Genomic DNA, 27712 nt, shown 5'->3' on the forward strand with positions numbered 1-27712 from the left:
CTTTCTCCTCCGTTTTTCTTATTTTTTTTTTTTTTTTGTTTTTTTTTTTGTGGCACCCAGCGACGCTGGAAACGAGGCCCCCGGGCGATTTCGTAAATGGCGCGCGTGCACACGTACGATCCTCGCGAATTTTTCTCGCGCACGCGCTACTATAACGCGAATGATTAATATTTACACTGAACGTGCTGGGGAGAGCATCCTTCTCTGGCCGATCCTAGAATCGAGTCGCCGATCGTCCGTTAGTGCGAAGACGTGTCCATTCTACAGCTTCTCGCGCTGTTGCCTGCATGAGGGGTACAGAGAGAAAAAGGTTCGCTTGTAAACACTCTCGAGCATCTGGCTGCGTATCGACGACGAACAAAATTTCTTAAATCTAAGCCACGTGTTTCGGTCCTTCGGCATCTCCGATCGCGTGTCTATCGTTTTCCATGTCGGTGGGAGGAAGCCGCGTGTTTTCGAAACTATCCTCGTACGTATAGTCCGTCGAGTCTGATGGCGTGTATTTGGTAAAACTGCTCGAAAAACGTTGGGTTCTCGGGGAGACTATCATCTTCCAGCCGTAGGCGTTAACAGCTGTTTGATTTCAATGTTTGCTCTTACTTGTTTCCGTGGAAATTGTTTTGTTCGAATCCTGTACATATCTGCGCGAGAAAATGATGGTAGAAAATTGATCCTCTGGATAGATCGAGGCTGACGTGCATAGTTCAGTCGGTATCGTACAAAGTAGAAAATAGCGTTCGACTCGAAAGAACCTCCCCCGTCGAACCGAACAATTTTCGTTCAGTTTCGTCGACTTTCGTTTACAAAATTCGTTGTAGCTCTTGAAGCGAAATCGAATTCGTGGGATTAGTGTGAAACGGGGAAACTACTCACAGAATCCGCGTTACCCTTCGGGCAGTCCAGAGCTCGGTCGATTACAGCGGTTCGGGCCGGCTCGAGGAATCACTGCAACTGAACATCAGCAGGCATCATTGAGGTAACATCTTGCAGCTCGTCTCCATACCTTCTGGTGGCACGCGCATGTTGCCGTTAGTGACGTATCCGTTCGCGTCAACAATGACAGAGACGCTGCCCGGATGATTGTGATAGCTGACGTTCCGGTGCCTCGCGACGATGTTTTTCTCGTGCTCGATCCCCGCGTGGATGGAGCAACTCTCGCCGCTTCTGCTGCTGCACGGCTCCATAGTATGGTCCATTAGGATCGGAATCGAATAATCGGGCATCGAGTTCACTTCTACGGTCGCGTTTTCGCGTATTATGTTCTGCGTGCAATCCATTTGCATGTGTTTCATCGACGAGGTCGGTACGTCGATCGGATCCATGATCGTGGATACGTGGCCGTTGGCCATGGAATTCAGATCCGGTTTGTCGTGATCTTTGTTCCATTTCAACATGGATTCTAGACAATGGTACAACAGTGCGTAATCCTCCTGCAAAGGACAGAAACGTTGAGTATCGAACGCATCTTACGCTCTCGGCATACTAATAGACAAACGGTTGGGCTAATTTTATTTGCCAGGAACGACCCTGGAAAGATTATGGACTCGATTCGTTCTAAAATAAAATTTGCTCAACCTTTGCACCGTTATCGAATACAAATCTCGAATCGAACCTTCGATCTGAAGACTCCGGGACGTTTCATGTACAGCAGCTTCGCGAACATGTAGACATCGGCACTCCTCTCGAATTCAAGCTGTTTGGTCAATGTGGTGAGCAAGATGAATACCGCAGCCTCCACGCCGCCATACCTGAATCCGAATTAAAATTAACGTCGTTTCCGTCGAAAGAAATTCCACGACCAGTCCGCGTAAAATTACCTGTCCATCACGACGATCGGACCATTTTGGTAATCCTTGTGTAACTCGTGGATCTGACTCACGAGAAGTCCTGGATTGGTGTTGTGCGGCCAGAAACCGGGCTCTGATCGCGGTCCTTGGACGATTTTGGCACTCAGTTCGTAATCGTCTTGCAGAGATCGGACTGCCACCTCGCGCAGGATCATTTCGTTGGCGGTTTCCTTGATCCCGCAAGACCGTACGCAGAACGTCTCCGATTCTAGATCTTTGCCCTCGGTTGGCCAAAATTCCGGGTACTCCTAAGAACGACGAAATCGTGAAATTGAAATTTTAACGCGTCAAGATCGACCGTGTTTGTTATACTCACGTCGTTGCATTCGGTTAACATGACCACGGTCTGAGCATTGTAGTTCCACATCATGTGCCAGAATTCCATGATCGTGTTCTCCGTTGGGTGTTGCGTGATGATGAACTCGCGATTGCGGTGGAAGCCTGAAAAGCAGAATTTGCGTCTACGTTCTGTGTCTCCGATTCCGTCGATCTAACGATGATCAGAAACCGAACAGATCGTTTACCAGCGATCCATGTTGCGTTGATGTAGTCGCTACCGTCGATCGCAGCTTTCGGCGTCAAATGGACGCGAGCAGTGTCCACCGAGATCACTTCTTGGTTACGGTTCTTGTGGAGGTTGCACGGTTTCATCGCCGACACCAGATGAAATTCCTTGGGCTTCCAAGATGTGACCAACTGGAGATTTCATTTCGAAGGTCGATAAAACGAACAAAAAGTATCCTTCTGATAGAATCGTAGCTTAGATCGATACCTTGTACTGCGCTTCGAGGTTGTTCCAAGCGTCGGTGTTCTTGTTGTTGGGATTCAACATGTCCTGGACGTACGTGATCAGTTTGTTCGTGTCGATGTTCGTTTCCCCGCTCTCGATAGCCTCTTGCAAAGCGTGATGGATGAACACGTACTGCTCCTCGGTCTGAACCAAGAAGTTTCGCTGGGTACGGATGTGTTTGAGAAACCCGAATACGTTCACTTCGTTCTTGTACTTGGCTTGCTTCAACATGGCGTCGATGACGATGTAGGTGCCGGTGCGTCCAACGCCAGCACTGAAAGAAAATCGATTTAAATATGCGTGTTTCGGCCCAGGGCAGGGACTTTTCATACTTTAGGGTAGCGTAGTAAACAATTGAAATAGTTTGATATATTTTCTTACCTGCAATGAACAACGATCGGTCCTGCATCCGGAGGATTGGCATTGGAAGATTTGCGGATGAAACTCAGAACAGGCAAAGGGTGTTCTGGCACTCCATGATCGGGCCAACCGGTATAGTGATACTGCCATACGGTGCGCTCATCCATGTTCACTCCGTTCTTCCTCTTCTTGACCTGCTTGTGTTGGACAGACGGTTTTCTATGGTATTATTTAATCAGAGAATTCACCGAAAGAAAGCTAAGAGGGCTGTTAACAATTTGGACGAATATTTTTTTAACGATACCACATCAAATTATAGAGGATGATAGAACCAATTTTTATACAAAATGACATACTGAAATATTGTGTAAACGTTTCACAATTTATTGACATCATTCTCTATAATTAAAATCCCCCATCGTTAGTAGATCAACCAACCTTCAGATGACGGATGTGGAGAGTACGAATGGTGTACGTTGCCATAACGTCCTCCCTCAGCAAAGTCACCTGAATGTAGCCGTAAATCTCGGTCCCCGTCTTAGGCCAGTACATATCACATTTTTTCTGCAATGTAAAGAAAAGTTTGATCCTCGACGATTCCCCGTTCTAATCGCGTGCAATCGATAGCGATAGGAACGAGATAACGCCAAGTCCCCGCGTAGCTTCAAAGGACAAACGATACTTACGCGTCCACGTTCGACGAGATTAGTGATCATCACGACGATCGATACTTTTTGCTCCCACACCATTCGCCAGAATCCGTCGAACGTCGGTGGAAGCGGGCCCTGGGTGCCGATGTAGGCCCGCGTACGCTGCCATCCGTCGATGTAATTCGCGTTCACGTAATCGTGCCCCTTTTTGGACGGACCACCGCCACACGCCAGTAACTGTACACGAGTATGGTCGTCTGCGAACGCAGAAGGAAAGAGATTTTTATCCTAACGCTTCGCCACGTGTTCTCGTTTCGCGACCATCCGCATTGCGCGATACGCGATCGAAATAGCTCGACAACTTTCGAATTGAACGAATCAAGGATTTACTTCGGTACCAATATAAAATGATATATCAAATGTTTGCTCGCGGTTTGAAATTATGTAAAAAGGCCAGCCGACGAGGCCGAGCGTACGTAGTTGCGATATATCCACCGTCATAAAAGTTTCCTTGCTTGCATTAAAACGTACACTTTGTCATCAAGTTTAATTATCAGTTATTTAATGTACATCGTTCCTTATTTGTTCAAACCGATAACTTTTTTTTTTTGATCCCCCGGTGAAAAGATTGAGTCTCTTCGGTCAATAAAAAAACGTTCTCGCTATCGAGTCGTTTAGTACTTGGTACTTAGCGTCGATTAGTGTCAGTTTTTATACTCTGTTTGTGAATTCAGGGGTTTGTCTGTAGGTCTTGAAACGTTTGCGATACGGCTTCCTCAAGATGGCGTAGAAATAAGCGATTTAGCTCTCGAAGTCGTATCGAATTTAGCTTTTCTTGCAATTGGGGATGTAAGCAATGGTTGGGGCGAGCAAATGTCTGGACAAGTATACAAAATTGAAAAAACACAGTCAATTTTATTACCTTTCGAAATGTTTTGATCGAAACCGCGAAGACGGTTTCGCAGAAATAATATTGCGAGACTCGCGGAATGCATCGGCATCAAAACATTTGCTTAACTTTAGACTATTGGTATTATCACCGTCTGCACGCTGAAATCGTTTACACGTGTTTTTAACGCCGACGCAGAAACCCTAAACTTCTTCATCGTTCAACTTCGAATTAACACGTCGATATTTATAATTTTGGCGCGAGATAAAACAGGCTTGAAATAAAAATGGCACAATAAACGATAGCAGGGAATGTAAAAGAATAAAATTCTATTTATCAAATAGCACTCGATTAGCGGTGTAGTGTGGGTACTACGATAAGATTGTCTCAATTTTATACAGTATCGTTACAACGGAGTTAATTCTCCCCATAAGCAAAATCGAGTGAAAAACAAGTATATACTTTTTCCTTCGCGTTATTACTTTCTCGAGTTGCTAAACGATTATTGCTCGTTAAATCTTGCTCTTAAAGATAAAGTTTCACGAAGATAATTACGGGCAAGGTGGATTGGTATCTCGTGGTATTAATTAAGTTTTGAAAATTCGACGATCGACATTGTAGATTTTTCGTTCGACCAGGTGATCGCGTCTCTCTTTTTCTCTCTTTCTCTCTTTCTCTCTCTCTCCCTCTTCCTTCTCTCGCTGATAGGCATTAACGAGCAGTGCCACGAAGCATCTGTGACCTCGTTGTCGAGTGCTGCCGGTCACTCACATTAAAAACGAACGAAGAGCTGCTCGTTAATCCGATAACATTGCGAACGCTCGAGACGAATGCTCGCAGAATCGCGAATTTCGAGCCGATTTCGTCGAATTCGCGGCCACGATGCTTTTTATCGCCACGGCTCGCGGTATCTTATCGGTAGAAAATCGTCAAGCAGTATCTTTTCTCGTCTCTGGACGAGCCGACTGATAAATTGCATCGGAGCCCGCGCTTGCATGCAGTCTGTAAAATCGAACATGTTGCAGGATAATACGGTAGAAACTTCGTTATCCAAACCATTTGGGACTGTAAGAAATTAAGCCACCCCCTTCCATCGACGAACAAAATCTATCATTTGAATTTGTATCGATTCAAGCCATTTATTTTTTTTATTTTAAGTTACGCACGAAAGACTGATTATCCGATTTTTTATTTTACGTTTTTATTTTGCTTGCAATTTTGAACGGTCGATTTTAGGAAAGTGAATGGAGGATTTGCCGAGACTCTAGACGCTAATTCGTCATTACTGCGTTTCATTCGATATGGTTTACTTTTCGCGCGCCGTTTGAGCATGACTCATGCAAAGTGGAATGAAAGTCGACTTAAAATATGTCAACGGAGACAGGTTCCTGTATTCTGGTATTCTAGAATGTCTGCTATCTAGCATTACAGTGCTCCGGTATTATGGAATTCTAATATTCCGATTCTACAGTACAGAGGTGGGGGACGTATTGAAATTCAAAGGTTGAACGCTTCGCGAGTTCCTTGAAAGGTCACGCGTCACGTAGAACCAATTTTGCTAAAATTAGAAAGAATTATTTAACCAAGTCTTTGCAAACATCCGTCAAAGAGCAATTTGAAGCGATTAACTTTCTAATATTGGGCTTCTTTCTCTGTAATATCGAGCTCTTTTTGAATATTGAAGTTTCTCGGGTCTCTTTAGCCATCTAGTTGCACTGTCCTCTTTAGGCATTCGAGAACGATTATATAATGGTAAAACGTTGTCCCGTGCAGTTCATCTATCTCGATCGTGATCGATTTAATGTCAGCTAAATTTCCAACAGCATCAAACAATGCTGGGTGTGGTTCATAACTTTTTCTATAGCTTAACTTCCTGGTGTTGACCTTTCGTTGTGTACAGATTTTATCCCCTTTAATGTTTATAGATTTTAATCGTTTCTATACCATCGAACTTCCACATTTTATTGTCTCCTGTCACGCAATTTGCCTCCAGCAACAGAAAGTATTTTACTATAGAGACTATTACGTTTATTTACTAGTACACGAGTACCCTCATTGTGCATTCATTGGTCGCTTCTCCAGTCATCAGCTACGTTCACACGCTTGACCGAGTAAATGAAAAAGAAAGTGCACCAACGTAAAACGTTGAATTGCGTTAATTATATATTTGCATAGAAATATTAAAAAAATTTCTTTTTCGTAATTACTCCTATACTTTCGTTCATTTTATTCCCGATCGCGATTCCGGGGACGTTTATCTTGGCAAACGAGAAACGACTTTGGCCGATTCGCGGCACGCGGAGTTTCACGAGACTCGAGGATCGTTTAGGTCCAGCCAGTTTCATGAATCAAACGAAAGCCCCGAGTGCCACTCGGAGTAGAAAGCGAGCGCTAGCGTAATTTCTGCTCCATCGGCGGCCGTTTCCACGCGAGGTTCGGCCGACGTAGCGACGATTGCAGACTTCCGATACGCGCGATTGCAATTGTCGCATTGTGCCAGCTCCGTTTCCGTCTCGGCGAAGGTGAAACGCATGATGACGAACCGACGAAAGATCGACGGAGACGATCCAGTTACCCTATCGACGGAGGGGAGTAAAAATCCGCGCTTTATTACGCGAAGATAATCGATTTAACCGAGGCGTGCTTCGATCGTGACTCGACGGAAGATCGCTGCTTCCGCGACAGTTGGCGAGGACCGAGAAAAATTAACGCTTCGTTGAAAAATGTGCCCTTTTAAAGGGCGAATACCGGATAATCTTTGGAGAATTTTCACACGATATTCTAAAATTCAACTCTTTGGCTGTAGCTGAGAAATTTGGATCGTAAGATCCGATCGAACAAAACACGGTGTATATCGCGAGGATAAAAGGGAAACTCGTGCCGTTTAAAATAGAATCCAGCGTCGGTGGGCCGACAGAAAGAAAAACAGGGGCTGCGTGGTAACGCGGACCTGTCGAAGCTTAAAACCGATCGAAATAAATTATTTCGGTATTCCACTGCCGCGATATTTTCGTAGTCTGATATCCAACTACTTGGGCGCTATAGTACTTCGTGGTAATTGAGCGTACGAGAGCTTCGGGCCAAGAGACTATTCTGCCAGAAAATATTACACCTTTCGTGATATTAATTTATTAACTGTGCAACTGTATTGTCCTCTTGTTCTTTGCGCTAAAAACAGCAGAACGTAAAGTAATTAAAGTGCACAGTATTTTCTGCCACACCCAAGTTTAAGAAAAAGAACAAATTACTATAATACAACTGTCTGTCCATCTGTTGCAAATTCGTTCGTCGAAGAACCGTCCGGGTACTGAAACGTGCCGGTGCACTGTCACGCATAAACCACATGCAACGCACATCTAATGGAACTTCCTCCAATAATTCATACAATTGTCTACTCAAGAAATTGACATAACATTGACTTGTTAATCCTCCATTAGGAATACTGGCTCATTGTCAGTTTGTAATTAAGAATTGTCCGGCTACGAAAATGGCTGTAACTCGGAAACAGGGTCAAACGGAGCGAATGTTTTAATGTTAACCGAAGTCCACGCGTTGAAACTGAACGAAGAGAAAGAGAATCGTGGGGATCGCGTTCTCGTATATAGAAATTTATTTTAGTACTCTTTTGGCCCGCGAGTAAACGTTAAGCGAATCGGGAGGTACTTACAGGCCAATATGTTCAGGTATCGGTTCTTCGCTTTGTTCTCGACGCATTGCGAGTTCTCCGCGGCGAACTTCCCGGACTCCGATTGTATCAGATCGTACTCCTTGCTGAACCTGAAGTCACCGTCCGCGTGGAGGCTGGTGACGTGCTCGACGAAGTTCTGTATTACGACGGCCGTCCGTTCTCCATCTTGCTCGGTGTTCTCCCATTCCTGGAGCGTCGGTACGCTCCGCGGCGGATAGCCCAAACAGTAATAGGCGGTGTGGAAGCATTTTCTGAAAATTGGCCTCAGGCAAGGCCTGATCAGTTTCACTATAAGCATGCATTTTAACGAAAAAACGTAAGGAGAACGTAACAGAAGAGAGGAGGAGGGAAACGTTTATCGCGGCGGGGTAACGATACGCGCAGTCACCCGAACGTTTCTTATCAACGTCTCGCGTTGTCGAAACCGAAGGCAAACGCAATAAACGTGTTCGAGGAACACACGACTGCTCTTCGACGTATTTCCTCAACTCACGATTCGCTGAACTTCTTCATCCCGTCGTCACGCTATTTCCATCGTCCGTTCCATGATCTACGAAGCCACGACGATCGGTACCCGCGAATCGAGATTGTTTCCTTTGGCGAATCTAATCACTGGTCTTCCAAAAGTTTGGTCCTCGAGCATCCACGAAAAGATTCGAGATCGAGACACACGTGTTTCGACGAACGGAGACGCCGTGTCGATCTGCTTCGCGAATACGCCGTCGGTCAACTGAGATATGTCGCGTCGCGGCGCCGTTCCTCAACTGTTATCGTGTCTGATAAGCGTCCCGCTAGCGTAGGAGAAGGAGGAGGCAAGGGTTGAGGGGGGAACCGGGGTCGGAGAAGCACCTAGAACGAATGTTTGCCATCCGTGTTATTGTTTTCCTGTCCCATTAGCGAAGAACGGGGCGTAGCCAGGCTAAATATCGCGAAACCAGACCGTTCGAAGGAACTCCACGCGATGACTTCCGAGAAGATTGAGCACGTACGATGCACCGGCCGAGTGCTTTTTAATACCTCGTTCGTGACTGCTACGTGGATCCGTAATTACTCGACAACGATCGACTTTGTCAATTTAATTCGAGGAGCCCGGTCTTTCAAGATTTTTGTTAGGTTAAATGTTGTCTTTTATATATTTGAGGAAGAAATATTTGACTAGAAACGATCGCGAGTCATTTCTGCACCGGACAGTAACATTATTTTACTATATACTTTATTACTGCTCGTTTCCATACAAATTATTATTTTCGTCGCAATCCTACGCGCTCGTACACGTAATCGACGGTTAACGACTGGTGTGACTCACTGAAAAGTGGCTTTTAATGGATTTCTGTCTACAGCCGTCGACATGACAGCAAAGCGCAAATTGTCCTCGGTTAAAAATAAGTTTGACATGCCTGTTTTAGCCAGGGGAACAGCAGGAATCGAACGTCCTATTATTTCCACTCTCACGCGTAAGTGGCATCCGCGAGCGAAACTCTGAATTTACGAAATTAGAAACTTGTAATTTCGAAATTAAAAAAATTGATAGAATTATAGAATTCTGATCTCTCTGCTCGAATTCTGTTCGTCGAAAGTTTGGTACCGATCGTCAAATAATCGCGATTCCGGATCGACGCGTATGGAATAAATAGGGGGGTGGAGTCATGCAGGATCAAAACGAATGGAGAACGTAAATAAATATGATTGGATGCTCACTTCCACAAGACGAAGGACGTGATGATCAGCATCACAGCCAGACAGGCGCAAATCATTCCGGCGACCACTCCGCTGTTGAACTCTTTGGTGACGTGTGGCAGTAATGGTGGAATTTTGTCGCAGTTACGGGTGACTCGTACTTTGCAGGGAATGGAATTCTCCCCGTTGATGATAACACGATCGTCAATAGTGCTTCGTGTGCCTCCGCGAACCTTAATCTCGTAGACGGTGTTCGTCGTCAGATTCGGTATAATCATCTGCGAATTTATCAAATATCCCTGGTAATGGCAACAATTAGGAGAAAGTACCGGGTACTAACAGATTATGATGAAATATTATTTGGTCCCAAGGGGAATATTTGCTGGAAATTTTCAACATTTTTCGCTAATCGGTGACGTTAGAAAAACAATGGTATCCGGTTGTGACTTGCTATCCGATTTTACCCTACTTTCCCTCGTATCGATATCGGATTAGAAGGAAGTCGATCCGCCTAAGGCCAGAGAAGCTCGACTGGTCGAGAAAACGAAAGGTTCCGCGTTCGAGTTCCCAAGTCCAGCGATATTTCCAAGCCGATAACCAGAGTGAAAAGATACGCGGAAAGTGGAAAATGACCGTCGGGGCCACGTTCGTAATAGCTGGACGCTCAGCCACCGCGACGGAACAAGAGGGAAAACGTACCGCGCTCTCCAGGTGATTCTTCTCGGACAGCACTTCAATTTTCTCGTAATGGTCGCTGTTTTCGACGCGGTAGTTGATAAAATAATAGTCGATCGAGCCCGAGAAGGTGTTCGGTCTGGCCCATTGGATGTAAATCGAGTCGTCGGTTTGGCAAGTGACGTTCAAGATCGACGGCGGGCTTGGTCCTGAAATGTCCGTACGACGAGTGATGTGGTCCGATGGTTCGCCCTCGTATTTCCAAGTGTGGACCTTCACCCATATTTCGTACTCCGTATCGGGATCTGCAAAGGAATCCGGTCAGCCCGAGAGAAACTACGATTTTTGGGGCTCCCCGATAGAACCAGGATTCATCGAATCGCGAAAAAAGATTTCCTATTGAGAGGCTTTCAGCGTACAGAAAAGTAATTTCTAAGTCGAATGATAAAGGTAGAACCAACGTCCGCGATAAAGATCGAACGCTTCCGTCGGTCGAATTCCCAATTCCAACTTGTTATCTAGGAATGCAACGGCCATCCAGCTGGGACACGTAACGCGTTCCGATAAGATTTTCAGCTTATCGACGAGCCAAGCTTTGTATACTCTCTTATTTGTTTGCCGGAACGACGATTCTCGAAACAGATATCGCCGTTGCAGTTTCTGTTAACGCGGGTCTAATCACGGGGATAGCTTTCCCGGGAGAGTACTCACTCAGTTGTTTCAAGACAAACTCGATGACGGGGCCATCGCTTTCGTTGGTTTTGTGCATCTGGACGTCGGTGTAGTTGGAATGCATATAGTAAACACGATAACCGGAAATGATCCCATTGGCGTTCTCCGGCTCGGACCATGACAATTCGATGGTCGTGGACGTGATGCCGTGAGACGAGAGATTTAGCGGTTTCGTTGGCACTGCAAAAACGAAATACGTATGTAAAATTAGCGCCTTCTAATTTGTTTGCCCAACTGGGTAGGGTATTTATTTTCTTGGCGTTCATCAAGCAATAAGGCAACAAATCGATAATTTCAAACAAATCGAAAGATCGATAATTTCACCCGTTAGGTATAACAAATTAGGGGAAAGACTCGCGTATGCGATTGTGAAATACGCGGAATCCAACTCGCGATTCAACCAATACCGATCGAATGCAGGAAGTGCACAGAGGTCGATCCACGGACCGAACCCAAGCACGAAGGAATTACATAGTAACCACGTCGAAGGGCAATGGGAGGAGTTACTAAATTCCTTATAAATATTAATCCGCTAAACAAGCTGCAGCAGAACCAGGTCTGATCGTTAATAACTATTAGCAGGCGATGAGACCATTAAATGTACAGGGTGGGGCATTCGAGATAGGTCACCCAGATAACTCGCCCATTTTTAAAAATAGCGATAGAACCTTTGCGGCAGAAACTGCTTAATTTCACGAGGGATCTAACTCGATGACGTTTTCATGGTTCCAGACGGAAGCGATAAAATTTCTAACGTCGCGCGTATATTTTTTTTCTCTGTCCTGTTTCTACGACGAAAACTTGAATTGTTGTTCCTTCTAATAATTTCATTTTCAAGCAGATATCCCGGGGAAGATATTCGCGGGTCCGTAAACTATTTTTCGGTCGATGCACTTGACGGGCGCGCCACTTTTTTATTTTTCCTTTTTCGTCAGCCGCTCATCATCTTCCAAGGTGGCTTTCCAATTTCCCACGCACAAAGACGAGAGCGAGCTTGCGACGGCCGAAGTCTGAATAATTAATTTTCGCCTCGAGTGTCTTCTCAGACCCCTCGCGCCGACGAGTAACTCTATAGACACCGTACTCGCGTTTCGTACCAACGACCGCAGCCTCTAAAATCGCGGTTGCATTCTACCCGGCGATCCAAAATGCTCTTTGAGCAAGCACACGCGGAGATACGATTACGACGGATCGAATCCCGGCGAATTTCGTTATCGATCACGTAGGAAAACGGGGATGCTCGCGTACGAAGGAACCGCATTGTATGGAGAAACACTCCCCCCTCGAGAGTCGGGAATTAAGATTACGAGGGTGGTCAGGGCGTCATAAACACTGACTTTTGATGTCGTCGCCCTCTCCAGACGGCTCGCCAGCGTTTACTTTTACCAGAAATAGCCTATTGCGACATACGTCCGTCTAATACGGTCTAATAGCTTACGAGAAGTTAGGATCGAACTTTCAGCCACGTTTCCACGAGAGCTTTTCAATTCTTTAGACACACAGGATTCTTTCCGGCGTATATAAATGCAACGCAGGTTATTTGATTTTAAATTTAAAACGATGAGGTTATATTAAAGTACAGCGAGCTGACCGTAGACAGAGATTCGTGGATCAGTGCACCGTACAGGCGTGGGGGTTGAGAGGTTAAGTGCTTCAAGTGCGTTCCGCGCCGTGAGTTGCACACGTACGAATGTGGCTTTAGACCTCGAAACAAGTTAAGAGTAATGGCGATATATCGAAGATAAAGCCGTGGCGTTCGATCTCAATACCGGTCCAATTAAGCTCGACTATTCGTATTAAAGTTCCGATTTTATTCGAAATTCTGACGTCCAAGTATCGGCAGAAGCGAGAGTTTCAAGTCCAATAAAAATAGTTGTCGCGGGGACGTTTAATGCTCCGCCAGCTACGTTAAATGACAAGCAAAAAGGAAAAGCTTAAATATGCGACGAAACGGGTCCACCGTTTAGCCCCGTGGAACTTCGTTTGGAAAACTGGATTACACACTTAGGAATAGGCCGTCTGTCCAGTTACGAGTATATAATTTCTAGATAGCGGGCTAATAAAATAGTTGAACAGAGATCCACCGTTTAGAAATGGGACTTTCAGGCACGCGTTGGTATGCAGTATTTTTAAAACCTCGCCACAAACATTTTATAGAAATTCTCTATTAAAAGTCGAGACAATTTCCAAGATTCGGGTACCTGAATCTGAATGAAAAATAAAATAATTTTCACACAACATACTACGAATACTTTTCTGGGTACCCAAGATAAGAAATAAAATTTGTGTAGTTTTCTCTTTCGAAGAGGATCTTTTTCAGAGCCCCGAAAATGTAAAATGTTGTAGACGTTTCTCGCGTCTGAAAGAACCGTCCAGACGTGTCTGACGATCGTCGATGTGTGTTTTAACGAGACGCACCCCTAATGCGGAGGGTTGAACACGAAAGGGGACGCACGAAACATTCTATCGTCCGTAGGGCTTCGCGATTGAATTTCGCGGCGTTTTAGCAACAGGGCTGCGATAGGGGCGGCGTTGAAGGTTCGCGCCATGTTATCTACGATCGTCGAATGGCACGCGAGAGAACCGAGTACGAATCTCGCGATCAGATTCTAGGGGTATCGTCGATAGGCTCTTTATCGAAATATTCGACTCGTACGGCGGCCCGTGTTTCCTATTTCAAACGATACACCGTACAAACTGATATCCCACGCGCACCAAACGGACTTCAATAACGCACCGTGTACCTACGGTGCTTCTGTGTAACGCGATACTCCTACGCCAACGAACGGGAATGAAACGTTAGGCACCGTGCGCAACTGGCGTCAAGCGTCATCTATTTGCCGCATATTTGGTCACGAATAACGTTTAAATACGAAATTGAGCCATCGCGGAGGGTGACGGGCAACGAACTCGACTTTTTGTTCTATTTTTGCATCGACCCGTCGACCATCGGGCATTCTGTACTCTTCCTACGGAAAATGTAGAATTATATTTTTTCGCGGGATGTTATCGAGCAAAATAACTTTGGAAAATCTGTTGGTCACGCTCGCACTTGGCTAATTGTGGACCTCGAGCACGGATCTCTGTGCAGAGGCTGACAACGACGCGCTAGATATTAAAAGCTCCCGCGTCTTATAGAATTAGACAGTTGCGAAGTGTTTCGAATGCTTTGGAAATCTCGACGTTCGGTAGACCGAGAGCTAAAGATAATTTGTGTATTTTAAATCCGTTGTACGAATTTTTCAAGGAATTTGATAGAGACTTGTTTCTCGTATCTAGCGGGACTCGAACGAGCCATTCAACAAATGGGTTTTTAATTGCACAGTTGTCGACCACTCGAGTCGATGGTCGCTCGAGCCGAAGAGACGTAAACGGAACAAAATGGTAGGGGTAATTCTGTCGCAAGTATCCTTAAGGTAGATTGATGCAAGAAACGAGGCTGTTCAGCCAAACTTAAAATCTTTTCGTACGATTCTTCATTATCGAGAAGTACAACTCTGAAAGTTTGTTTCCTGTTATTTTTTGTATCCGTTTCTTTCTATCGATATCTCTAAAAGTTGAATGAACGAGTAAATAAATAAATTAAATGCATAATCTCTCCGTAAGCAGTCGTCCACTTACAGAGGGCGCGTGTGTACACAGTCGAAGGGTTAATACGCCGTCATTGAGTAGTTGCTGAACCCTCGTGAGAACGGAGCTTAACGAGCGACACCGAACACGCGCGTCAGGTAGCAATTGAACGTGAAAATTGATTCGTGGCCTCTGGATAAAAGGTTACGAGCGAAAATTTCTGTTTCTCCGGTTACATCGAGATATCGATACGTTTCGACGACAAATCGCGCGCTGGAAATTTATCCGCGGGCTCATCGTATTCGTTTAAACGAGTTACGCGATATAACTCGTAGCACTTTGACACGGATACTTTATCTCTCCGCTTTAATTTACTCGCGATAGGATCTCCATTATACGAACAGACCACTGCTCGGTTAAGGAAATCTCTCGTTCACGGGAATTCAGATTTACGTAACGTTCCATTCAGAATTTTATATTCGGTGCTCGTTAGGAAAAATAAACACCCGAATACGCGATATTTAACCCGATAACCCAACTCTCACTTTTAACGCGATAACCAGCGAAAAACGACCTTTGGGAATTTAAAAGGATCGCGAAAGCCGTGTACATCCTTTTGGTTTCCCACGTTTTGTATACATCTGCTCCTTTTGTGAGCGAGTTGCAGTCGACGGCAGCAGCTTTTGCGAATCCCGGATACTCCGCGGCGTCTCCCTTCGAGCGAAACTTTTCCCAACCGCGAAACATCCGACCGCGGAACGAGCCGGGCAACGTTTCGTTTCGTATTCACGACGCATTAGCGATGAAAACGAAGAGGCGAGCCGCGACGATCGGTCGCGCAACCTTTAGAATCCGCGACCGGACGACGTTATATCGAGTATACGTGCACGCACAGCCTGAAAAATGAATACGATTACGACGTGAATAGGCAAGGTCGAGCGTGCAACTCGTTCTCCGCCGTGGCGGAGTGCTGGCCGCAGAAAAAGGGAAGAGAAAGGAGAGAACGAGCCGTCGATTACATCGAGGACTCGTGCCTTTTAGCCTCAGAGTTTTCCGGGTTGCTGGCTGCCACAGGAAAACCGAAACATTCCCTCCTAGCATTCGTTGCCTTCATCCGGGTCAAAGGCTTTTACATAACGTATTAGATCGACCTGTGAGTTCGTGTCATTCCCCCTTAGTAAGTTCATTCTCTCGAAATCTCGAATCTTCGAAATTTTAAATATTCCACGGCAGCTGTTTGCTAGCCTCCACCTTTGAGCTCCTCCAGATTCACCATCGATTCTAATCGACAAATTTCCAACAAAGTGTCGATAGGTGTAACGCGTCCAGAATTATTTGAAAGAAACAAAGATATTTTTTGCCTCGAAAAATTACGTGAAAAGTCGGATTTCTCTAGCAACGTGAACGTGTCACTCAGGGGCAATCCTAGCTCCGCGCAGCATTGCAGAAAGAAAGAACTGTCCCGGATTAAGGGGAATGTGGTACTACGAGTAAGTAGAATGTGGACAGCGTCGAATAATTTCGCCTTACGAAGGCTGACTATAACGTCTGACCCAATACGACTCGCACAGAAGGTCTCTTTTTCTCCGTAAAATAGAAGAGTTCTATAGACCAGATTGCCCCTTAAAGACCTATAGAATCGTAACTTCTCACGTTTAACGCTCGTGAAATTTACAATCTCTCGTCTTTTTCTTCCCAACGGGCACAGAAGTTATTAGCGATGGAATTAAGAATACAGTTAAAATCAATACGGAGTAAAAATTTTGTTTTTACCAGCATATAGGAATAATCTGTCGCGACCACTGGGTTTCGTAACCGTTACTTTTATTTGATATCTAGACCGAGGGTCTTGCCCGTTATGCGTTGTCCTCGAATCCCCCGTCTCCGTTATCTCGCGACACATCTTTCGCGCGGCTTGTCACGATGCAAATGAGAAATTGAAATTTGTACGAGCATCGAACGCCGCGTAGTGTAGCCGGTGACTCGGAATTTCAGCACCGTCGCGAATGAATGCGCGGAAATTGCGCTTCGGAGGCTGGTAATTGTTCGTCGCGAAGTTACCGTGAATTAGAACGTAACGTTCCTGACAGGTGACTAATCTTATACTCCGGAACGAAACGATTTTCGATGACTGTTTTCGCGCGTCGTCGTTCCCATTCGATTCCATTTCATGCGCGTCAAAGTTTTTTTCGCGAACTCTGACGCATCGAAGTCTTCGATTTGTTCTGTTCGAGTGGCTTCGGGACTTCTGAGATCAAACTTACCGTCGAGCAATGTGCAACTATTCGATCGATGCAAAGAAATCATTTTGAAACGAGGTAATTTCTGGCTAGACGCGCCACGCCTATTGGAAAGCTATGATTGACTGACCTATCGCACACACCTAGTTTTCGCCCATATTACAGAAATCCAGAATTCGTTTAAAAAGCCAACGTGGCCTTCGAATGGCCTTCGCGTCCCCACCTTCTTCTACCGACAAATTCTAATGTCTTCCTCAACCTCCTTAGACCCCTACACTTTCACTTTCTTCTCATATTTACTCAGGTTAGGTTTCATCGATAGCATTTTTGTTGCGTCTCCCTTCTCACGTACTTGTGCATTTCGTTCTCAGTGAAATTTATAAATCTATAGTGCATGTATATTTGCACGTATCAGGAACATAGAGAACAATGATTATCCTCTGTTATATCGTGTAATAAAAAAAGTGATTATCATCTTCCGTGACGTTTGTTCGTCGAAACGGACCACCCAGTATAGCCGAGCAGTCGTAATCGAGGCATTTCTGCACGCTACCGCGATGCATAAGAGAGGCGTTCGTCGAGGATATGAGAAATAGGCGAAAGTGCCTTTATTAGGATTGGTTCGCAATGAGCAGCCGTGTGCGAGTGAAAGGAAACGTGTGATAAGAAACAGAACGATCGCCGGTTGCTCGCTTCGCGTTAAACGGTTCTCACTTCCTGGTCGGGGCAGGTTTCTGAACTTGAAATCCTTTCAGCGCATTTTTCCGATCGATCGAATCGGCGCCGGACTGTGTTATTTAACGTTATCGAGCACGATCGCGATTTCATTGCGCGAAAGAGAAGGCAGAACCGCCATAGATCTCCGCAGCCTACGTACCTTGCTCTAATCGCGACATTCTGAAATTTCATCAACCGAACAAGCACAATCCAAGTCGAGCACTTAGTATTCACGGACGCTTACGCTGCTATTGCTCAGTGTAACCTATATATCGAAGGAGACGAAATACAATAGACCATTAAGAGTCACTTGTTTTAGGTGACCGCGTTTTCAATGATAATCTGCCTTCGTCGCTTGTAATTGGGTTTATTTTAAGAATTTCGCTAGTAACATCCTCCACCGTTTTAAGGGATCTTGAAAACCGAAAAATAGATAAAAATAATAGAAAGGCCAAGCAAGTTGCAAACTCTAATAGAGTAGCCATTGTTTAGCATGCCTGCTCCATAGCTTCCATGAACTCATTATACACGTTCTGTGCACTAGATCACGTTTCTCATACGTGCTTCGTCATGATGTAAATAAAACCAGTGCCAACTAGAAACTATAATATAAATTATCATCCACTTTCGTTACTCTGACCAACGAGGTCCAACGATCAAATTTCTTTCGATCAATAATCGAGTCACGTACAACGACTCTGCAGCGGCATGAACGCCTACAGTCGATCACGGTTTATCGCCATCGGCATTCGCGTCTTCGATCGCGAACGATCGAGCGCGTCTCTCCCACCGTCGCGACGACGAAGGTGGCCGCGTAAGTCGCCATTAATTCGTGGTACACGTACACCGACGATGGACATTAGCAATCGCACAAAAAGGCCCCTGGCTAGACATTTCATGCGAATTAGAGTCGCGACCTTGTCGGCTGTACACCTATCCTCCCCGCCCGGCCGTAAAAATAGAACGTCTGGATGGCGCGCGAAAGATAACGTGCTTTGACTTTCAAAATTGCAACCAGAAAAACGAATAAGATAGGAACGAGCAAAAACGCGCGACACGGCCGTATTTCCATAGTTATAATACGTAGGCCGACACAGCACCGTAAGGTCAGCCGGTACGCGATTGTTGCTGCAACGATGCAGAGAAGAGAAGCGTTTGCAGGCGGATCACGGATACCGCGAATGACTGGTCGTTCGAGGACCATTGCGAAACTGGACCAGAGACTGGACGAAGGAACGTCCAAGCTGACCATTCCTCCGGAAACGGGATCTGCTTCCCCCTAACAAGGACCAAAATACCAAACAGGATCGAAAGAGAACCATACGTTTCGAAATTATCTTGTTTGGAAGATTTCCCACTTTTCTGGCATTTATTTGAAAGAACATTCTCTGAAAATTACTGTGTTGCCTGGTGTTGAGGTTTCCGGGGTGTGAGTCCTCGAAGAAATTGGTCTGAATGTCTACTGATTGAGATAGATGGATTTTTTAGGGGTCAATGTTATGATCTATTGTTATTCAAATTGGGGAAACGTATGTAAAGGGGTTGGTGTCGTGCATCGAGAGGGGTTACACTTAATAGTCCACCAATTTGTTGATCTCTACATGGTGAAAATGAAGTGTTGCTAGCTTCAGGTGGATTTGCAGACTAATTTCGAAAGAGTTTTCTGGATCGAAGCGCGCGGTCCGTTGACGGGAGTGTGTCGACCCCTGATCTAGGGATTTCAGTGGGATCGCGTGACACCTCGTTTCCTCGAGGCGGTAACCGGTTCCGGCCGTTAACGTTTCGGAACTAGATCGCGACCGTAGAAGAAACGCGACGCGTCGTTTTCGCGCCATTATGATAACGCGTGCACCCGTGAATCCGCGATCGGTCGCTTACGCAACGCGCTCGCGGTTGCGTTTCAGGCGAAACTGGGTGGAGGAGGATCGGGAATGAGATAAAAGGAACCTGCGCGGCGCGCGTTAGGTGGACACAGAGGCGTGCCCGTGTGGTTTGCTACATACCGCGGGAGAAATGTAATACGCGAGCCGCGGCGCGTTCCACGAAATCGAGACGGAAAAGGAAATGAGTCGCGCGGCTCGGTTGCACGCTACTGGAAAATGTATCCAACAGGCGCGCGTTGCGATTACAGGTAGAACGATCCGCGGGGAATTTTCTTCACGATCGATTTCCGGTAGATCGAGGCGAGACGGTGCAACGATCGCGTTAACCCTTTCACTGCAGACAACGTGGACGCGGGATACGGGCTGGGTTATAAATACTCGATCGCGCGTAAGACTTTTTTCGCGTGTATATTTTTTTTGATCGCGAGAAATAAGTATGAAATTAAGAGGAACGAGAAAGCTTGCACGGGAAACGGGAAAAGTTCGCCGGCGTCTGTGGTTTTCGTGTTCTAAATTCGCATAACCGTTCGATCGAACGAACGTTGCGAATAAATCGCTGGAGAGAGTTATACGTTCACCATTTATTGATCTAATAAAATTCTGCCCATCTCTGGTCAAGGGTCAATAGGTGATACTGTTTATGGTTATAGCATACAAAGGAACCACATTAAGCGTAGTGCTCGGCATGTAATAAAGTTTCTGTGCGAATTGAGCGTCGTAAGTATTTGACACGTAAAAGTGTAGGTGGTCAATCGTGAGATATTTAACAATAAAGATTGCGACTGACCGTTGTTGAGCCAAGAACAAAGAAAATCTCTCGACTCGTGTCTACAATTTTTCTGAAGAAATTCCAATAAATTAATTGGCGCGAAAGGAACGATTACGCTATTTCCTGTATAAATTCAAAGACAGTGTAAGACACAAACAATTTTACCGCAGCGGGTCTCGACCCTGGCCGGACGGTTGGGAATTGTAACCGTAACCGCAAGGCTACTCATTCACTTGAAAACATGATAGAAGCAAGTTTTCTTAACGCAGCAGCGGACGATTACGATCTTTATTGTTAAATATCTCCTAACTGATTAACCGCCCACGCTTACGACGGCACATGGGTCAAAGACTTACGGTCCTCCATCCACCTACAAAGTTTCATTAAAATCCGAGCGTTGATATGGTTCCTTTGGTCCACAAGATGTTCTTCACAGACGTCAATAAATGCACTTTGTAATTTGGTGAAACTTTCGTGGAAACGTATAATAATTATAAATTGTGTAATTTATAATCGCAAACATGCAAATATTAAGCATAATCTATGATTTCGACGAGCCTCAAAATCAGTATCAATTCATGGAGATGAAATATTTAGGGGCTGACCAACGCTCTTGGTTTAACTAGTTTTATCGGGTATCGAAATATCCGATTAACCGTTTGGTGTCAAACTGGTCGGTTCTCCGGTGCACGAATAATACGGTTAACCGGACACATATGTATTATCGTAACGCTGATAATGGGAATTTATAGATTAAAACGGTATTTCGTGAAGCGAGACCGACAATGCTATCTGGGGCTTCAAATATTCCTCCACGAATCGATGAAAATTCCTCGAATAACAGTTGAATTAAAATAAAATTTATACGGAAGAATATGCAGAGTGAGGCTAGCTTTACCAGCGAGTAAGTAGAATCAGTGGGTCGTGGACAGACACGTCAGACTCAATACAATACATTTTCAGATTCAGTTATCTCAAACACCAGTCTCAAATTTTCAATTTGTTTTCCCATGTAGAACTCCACCCCCTCGATCGAACTGTGTATACTGGGAACCCGTTTCGATGATACCGTAGAATGCCCCCGGTGCAAAAAGTTAAGATCTCCAGGGGGAAACGGCGATTGTTTCCCGCGAATATTAAATTTATCGCTCGTATTTCGCCCGCGATGCTGGATCGATAAATTCTCGAGCGTTAATCGTATCCATATATTTCTCCCTCTGCCGATACGTCGAACGGGTTCGTTAAAAAGTCGCGGATAATGAAAGCTTCTATAGAAGGATTTTATTCGCCGAGGTATTACTTTGTCCTCGTTTATTTATCGCTCTGTCGAGGAACGTTGCTGGATCAACGATGCTGGCAATTAATCGGATAAATTGCACGCGTCTTCTGCACCTCTACGCGCGTCGCGAATTGATACTCTCTGCTCCCGACGTATTGAAAATTTTATAAAGTCACAAATAAAATTCGGCAGACACTACTTTTTGGAATCTGAGGCAATTTTCTAAAAAGATCCACCGTGTATCGTGAAAAGTGGGGTCACATTATCAAAGCATAGTGGGGAGCTTATGGTGGGGAGTCAAAGGGCCTCCTGTTTAGCGCTCAGACTCGACAACCGTCCCTCAACCTTCATTGACGTCGATACATTTCGGTTACAGTTGATAATTTCTAACATCTACGCATAAATTATCCACAAAGAACCTTTTCATCTATCACAAAAATAAGAGAAATCTAAAAAATAGAAACTTTTCGACATCCCCATCCTCTTAATAAACGAGTGATATAGAAGGCGGATACGATTTACCTATATAAACGTCGCTGCTGGTCTCAGTGGTTTGTTCGTATGACTGGTCCTCGGTGTACGCGATCGGATCAGCGGACGCGAATAGGATCCGCAGGATGATAGCCACCGCGGCCGCGAGTTGAGCGGCACTGACTATCCTGGCCCACAACATTTTCGTTTTGCAGCTGCGGCTGTGAAGCGGCTCGGCTCGGCGCGGCTCGGCGCGGCGTGGCGTGGCTCGCTCGCTTCTCCGGGCTATTTCACGAATTCGTCCATCCTCGTTGCTCTTGGCGGCGTTCTCATCGCGCTCGTTTCAACCACCCCCCGGGAACCCAGACACGGATTACGGCGACGGAGCAGGAGTCCCCGCGAACGTCCACACCGTTTTGCCCACGCGTTACATCGCGGGCCCGTGGTCCACGGGAGCCGTGTGTTTGCGTCGTCTCATGGCGCGCCGGTGATCGAAACGAACAACAAACCACCACCGGAGGATCGTTCTCCTTTTTCACCCCGTTGATCACGGCCGTTCTCCGGAATGGTTCACCAGCGAGCTATCGTCGATCGGTCGACATCGCGTACCTCGGTCGTCTGAAGGAATAGGAAACTGTCGAAGCGTATCGAGCAACGAGGACTCAGCGGTCGTCGATTGCATTCGCGCTGCATCCTCACGTACGCGCAACGTGGCCGGAATATAAACGCGTGGCTCGAGATCGGACGCCCAATTTGGTCTCGTCCCGACAGACACTCGCCCCCGCCGCGTTTCGGCACGATCCGTTCGTTGTTTTCCAAACCGCGAAACGAGAATCCGCGGCAGAAGAATAAATTCGACCCTCGTACGGACACGGTTCCCCCTCTCTCTCCATCTGGCTATGTCCTAATTGCGTCGTCGAGTGCCTCAATTAGTCGGAATTATGGCCTCGATTGTTTCTCGTCGAGAATACACACCGGGCCGCGTCACCGCCGGTAGCAACAACGAAAGACTGCCTCTGCCGCTGTTGCCGGCAGCAACGAGCGCATCAGGTTCGCAGCCCAACCAGCAATAATTACACGGCCCCTCTGGAAACGTTTTAAAGCGGCTTCCCCTTGTATTTTTAGTACCCGAAGACCGAGGGGACACGCGGGCGTACGCCGCCGCGGCGCGACGTGTCCGGAGAACGAGCGACATTCGGTTACCACCGGGGAAAGAGTTGTCGAAAACTGTTCCTGCCGGACGTTCGTCGGAATAGGGGTTGCCAAACTGGTCCTCCGCGACCTCGAAAAGGCTGATCGGACTCGTTCGATGGCCCCACGAGCCACTAGGTCATACGAAATTATGGACGTTCGAACGGGCGAAGATTAATCGCGATTTATATATTGAACGCCGAACGATTCTGTCCATACCGGTTAACTGGGACGCGCGGGGCTTCAAATTAGTTTACTCTTTACGAGAAGTTTCGTGCGTGACACTTCAGGATCATTTATCTCTCTTTCACTTATCTTCTACCAGAGATTTGTAAGAACAATGACCTACAAGTTCAAGGTTCTTGACTTGGTGCAACATTTTGCATAATCGAATAATCGTTTGCGCAATTTTTAACAGAAATTCGACCGTGTGTTTAGAAGATAGTATATCGAGCGTTCTGTAATTCAAGCGGTATAAACACGGCGGATGCCATGCACATTCGGCACGCATAATTACAACCAACGTGAGTAGAAAGTTGAATAATAATTGGATTGGTCGCTCAGGATACCAAAAGTGTCTCGCACGTGCCACGAGGTTTGACACCTATGGGCTTCTGTATGTGGGGGACACTGGAACAACAAGTGTACCTCGCGAGGTATCAACAAAAAGATGGAGCATTGGAGAATTAAATTTTTGAAACGCAACAGAGAAGACAATTCTTGGAACACAGCATCTAATTCTGAAATAAAGTATTTTTTCACCCGTAAAATTTGTATTCCCGGGTAGACGACATTTTTATTTTTATCTACGAAAACGGCAATTCCATCTTGTACGAGTTTATGTAAAGAATGCCTTCGAGCAGTGTTCACGATGCGAGAGAAACTTGTCTTCTCGCATATAAATTACGTTTTCACGATAGCAATCCTATTAGTTTATGCCAGCGTTTCTCAAACTGTGATCTGTTGATCCCTGGAGGACCGCGAACGTGTTCGTGTATTATTAGAAGAACAAAAACAGCATTTTTCTCGTAGCATTTTGTTTCTATTAAAATCGTCCGTCAAACAGTTTTTGTTCTCTCTAAAACGTGAAACTGGGAGAGCTTGGAAGTTTTATAAACGTCGTGTTGTACTTATAATATACTCGAAGCTTTACAGTCTGCTTTTGTCTCGTGCAAAATGATAACTTGTAATTTGTAAATGCTTTTAGTACAGCTATTTGTCCAACATTACTTTTTCACCGAACAATTCACATTCTAATAGCAGAATCCTGCAGCAATCGGTCGGAGATATGTGTAAATTGCACGCGGATCCCAGTTTTAGGTCACGCGCTAGAATCGTCGGCTGTGAAAGTGTTAAGGAGGTCTGCGAGGAGTCGAAGTTTGAGAAACACTGGTTTCCAATATACGAAACACTGATCGATAGCGAAATAACCAGTTTTAAAAATTCTGTTCGCCAAATCAGAATTCCATCCAGGGGCATTCCTCTCTGGTTCACCAACACACTAATAGTCATCGCTCGAATTGCATCGTATGGTCATTTAACTCCAATCCCAACAGTATACGACTTTGGATCGGATATCAATTTTTAACAACTTTAAGGTCTAAGCAAATTTACATTCCGTTTCATTCATCCGTTACTCGTAAATAAAAATGAAAAATTCGATTATAAAATGGTTTCGTTATACATATTATCTGAACAAAATTCTGTCGAATTGGAGGACAAATGTAAAGGAAACGTTGGGAATCCCTTTGCCAAAAAGAATCATAATCGCGATGGGCAATTATCGGAGAAAGAGTTTATAGATGGAGATCTATGCAGATCCATTTCGCGTAGCCACGGTGAATTAGCATAAGAGAACCAGGGGTTCGGGTACGATAGTCGACGGGAAATCGTTTAAATTATTCCAGGTGTTGGGAAGAGCGGTTCGAAACAAAGACGAATTGTTTACCTGCGATTGAATAGACGGGGCGAGCAAACGGATGGACGACTCGCAATTATGACTCAACGATTGCGATATTAACCACAAGTTAACCGAGAACCGGCCGCAACTGCGCTGCACGCGTGCACGATCACCGGCGAGCCTTGACATTTATACGTCACGGAGAAACTCTTTGGTGCCTACGTTCATCCTAGTTGTGTGCCCAGAAAGTTGGACGGGAAGGAAGACGTCTGTCGACTCGTTTCGACAACGAGCCGGCGAGGACGAGCGCAGAAAAACGCTTCCGTCGATCGGAGGATGAAAATTCAAGTTCTGCAATAAAGGATGACTCACTCGCGTGCGACGCTCCAACGCGTGCACCTATACAAGGTGTACCGCGATTTAACCATCCGCACCGACGCTCAGAAATCACCGAAAGGTGCTAAGGAATCGAAAAATTACCACTCGAACGTCGGAATCGTTTTGTTCGAGTCGAAACTACCTTATTCGCGATTATCGTGTCGTTAAAAAGTTGATCGCAAAATTTCGGAGCACCCTTCAATATTTAACAGAAATTATATGAATAATTTTGCATTTTTTATTTCTCAAATAAGAATAAGACTTTTGGTAGATATTTATTTATACATCTGTGTTCAGAATTTTCTGGAAAGAAGTTTGTACAAATTTCACGATACTCCAAAGAGACGTCTTACGTAACACCTAGATAATATGCTCTCACCACGAAAGAGTAAGATTTTTAGTAGTACAAAACCATAATTCATGTATGACGGAAGGGTGCTCGAAACTTTTGGGCGTTAGTGCATGGTCCGTTTGATTTCCTTTGTTCGAGTTACAAGCCGCGTTTGATGGAACCGTGTATTCGTATCGAAACGGTAATGTTTGTTTAGGAGTTTAAACTGACCTAGGAGAATATTCAAATACTGTTTACAGAATCGTTATCGAGGTCGTGGTTGAGTTACCAAGCGGCACACGGACAGACGGTCGAACGAAATCAAACGGAGCAACGGGTTTACGCGAAACTTCTTCTGGTATTTTCGTACGAGTCCGGTTCCTTTGGTCCGCGATACATCCGGTTTCGAGCGTACACATCCGTTAAATCCACGTTGCGCGTAAACGTTGCGTTTCTCGCGCAACGGCTGGCGACGACCTATCGACGATTTCCCGGCAACTTCCGTTTCAGAAGGACGTTGAACGATCAGAGCGAGAGAGAGATAGATAGAAAGAGCGAGAGAACACGGAGATAGCGAAGTGCAGAGAGCGAGTGAGAGAGGGAGAGAGAGAGAGAGGCTGTTTCCGATTCCAATATCCCTCGCGACGAGAAATATCCAATTCCACGACGAGTCGTTGGAAAGCGGACAAACTCGGATCGACTCGTGCTATGCATCGGTGCATTTGCATAGGTCGCTCGAACCGGTGACACCGTGTCGCGTGGGATCGCGACGATCGACGGCCAGAAGACTAATCGATTTGCTTCTGCCGAGACGTCGCTCTTTTGGCAGACGGATTCGAGGACGAGGGGTGTTGCCCTTTGTCATGGTCGGCCGTTCTTGTTGTCGCTACGTTTCGAGCAGATGCACGCCACACACCGGTGCTTTCCGATCGAATTCTCTCGTGGGAGGAGGAATCGTACGAGGTTGCGTTCCGATCCTGATCGTCATCGACGAAGAGACGACACACCAGACCGCGCATACGTTACGATTAAGGATAAGAAACGCATCGCCGATAGGAACGACATTGACACGTATCCCCGAGCGCGTCGAGCAATCAACGCGTTTCAAATCTCGAAAAGGTAGAGAAAGGACGCGTCTGGGCATAATTCGATCCCCTCGTGAAGGGGGCCTGGTTTCGCGTAGCCAATTGAATGCACCGTTTCAGCGTCATTTTGGCACCGCGCGGAGAACCCTTCACGCCATATCGACCCTTGAACCTCGAGCCACGATTCCGCCCACGTCGAACTCTCGTACCGGGGAGCACGCACCGGCTCCGGGATCATTACCACGCGAACCCTTTCGTATATCCGTGGCAGATTCGAGAAAAGCGATCGGAACCGGTCTCCGGGGGCCGGGGAATCACTTGGAAAACTTTCTCACACACGGAGGCGTCCTCACTGGCCGACGATGGATAGGCGTCGTTCGCGCGACGAATTAAACGCCATTTCGAGTCGCGGCACCGCCGGTCGGGATCCACGAGGGCTGCTGGGGTTTCGCGGATCACCGGTTCACGATCGTGAAGGGTGGAACGGAGCCGCGGAGGAGCGTCGCGATCCTGCGAAAGCGACACGACGCACTGGTCCACCGGCGAGCAACACGAACACTGGCATGCACAGGACCCGCTCCCACGGCCAA

The 27712-nt window shown here is 46.0% G+C and overlaps 1 protein-coding gene across 5 annotated transcripts; it reads right to left on the bottom strand.

Moving 5' to 3' along the window:
* Nucleotides 1-27712, bottom strand: LOC122397611 (tyrosine-protein phosphatase 99A-like). 5 transcript variants are annotated; one of them, XM_043396872.1, is made up of 17 exons: nucleotides 27364-27712; nucleotides 22289-22855; nucleotides 11288-11488; nucleotides 10601-10881; nucleotides 9923-10179; nucleotides 8204-8475; nucleotides 3684-3904; nucleotides 3436-3561; nucleotides 3019-3191; nucleotides 2620-2911; nucleotides 2372-2543; nucleotides 2164-2288; nucleotides 1818-2095; nucleotides 1613-1748; nucleotides 1004-1430; nucleotides 874-951; nucleotides 1-283 (listed from the first exon to the last, which is right to left on the bottom strand). In XM_043396872.1, exons 2-16 carry the CDS (start codon nucleotides 22437-22439, stop codon nucleotides 884-886), a joined length of 3180 nt encoding a protein of 1059 aa, XP_043252807.1. In that variant the 5' UTR covers nucleotides 22440-22855; nucleotides 27364-27712; the 3' UTR covers nucleotides 1-283; nucleotides 874-883. The 5 variants fall into 5 exon arrangements, with proteins under 5 accessions (XP_043252807.1, XP_043252806.1, XP_043252803.1 ...); XM_043396871.1 differs by having other exon boundaries at nucleotides 3019-3194; XM_043396868.1 differs by having other exon boundaries at nucleotides 3019-3194; nucleotides 8204-8499.

This window comes from Colletes gigas, unplaced genomic scaffold (assembly GCF_013123115.1).
Source record: "Colletes gigas isolate AHSC1104 unplaced genomic scaffold, ASM1312311v1 Colletes_gigas_Sc00010, whole genome shotgun sequence".
Taxonomy (NCBI): Eukaryota; Metazoa; Arthropoda; class Insecta; order Hymenoptera; family Colletidae; genus Colletes; species Colletes gigas.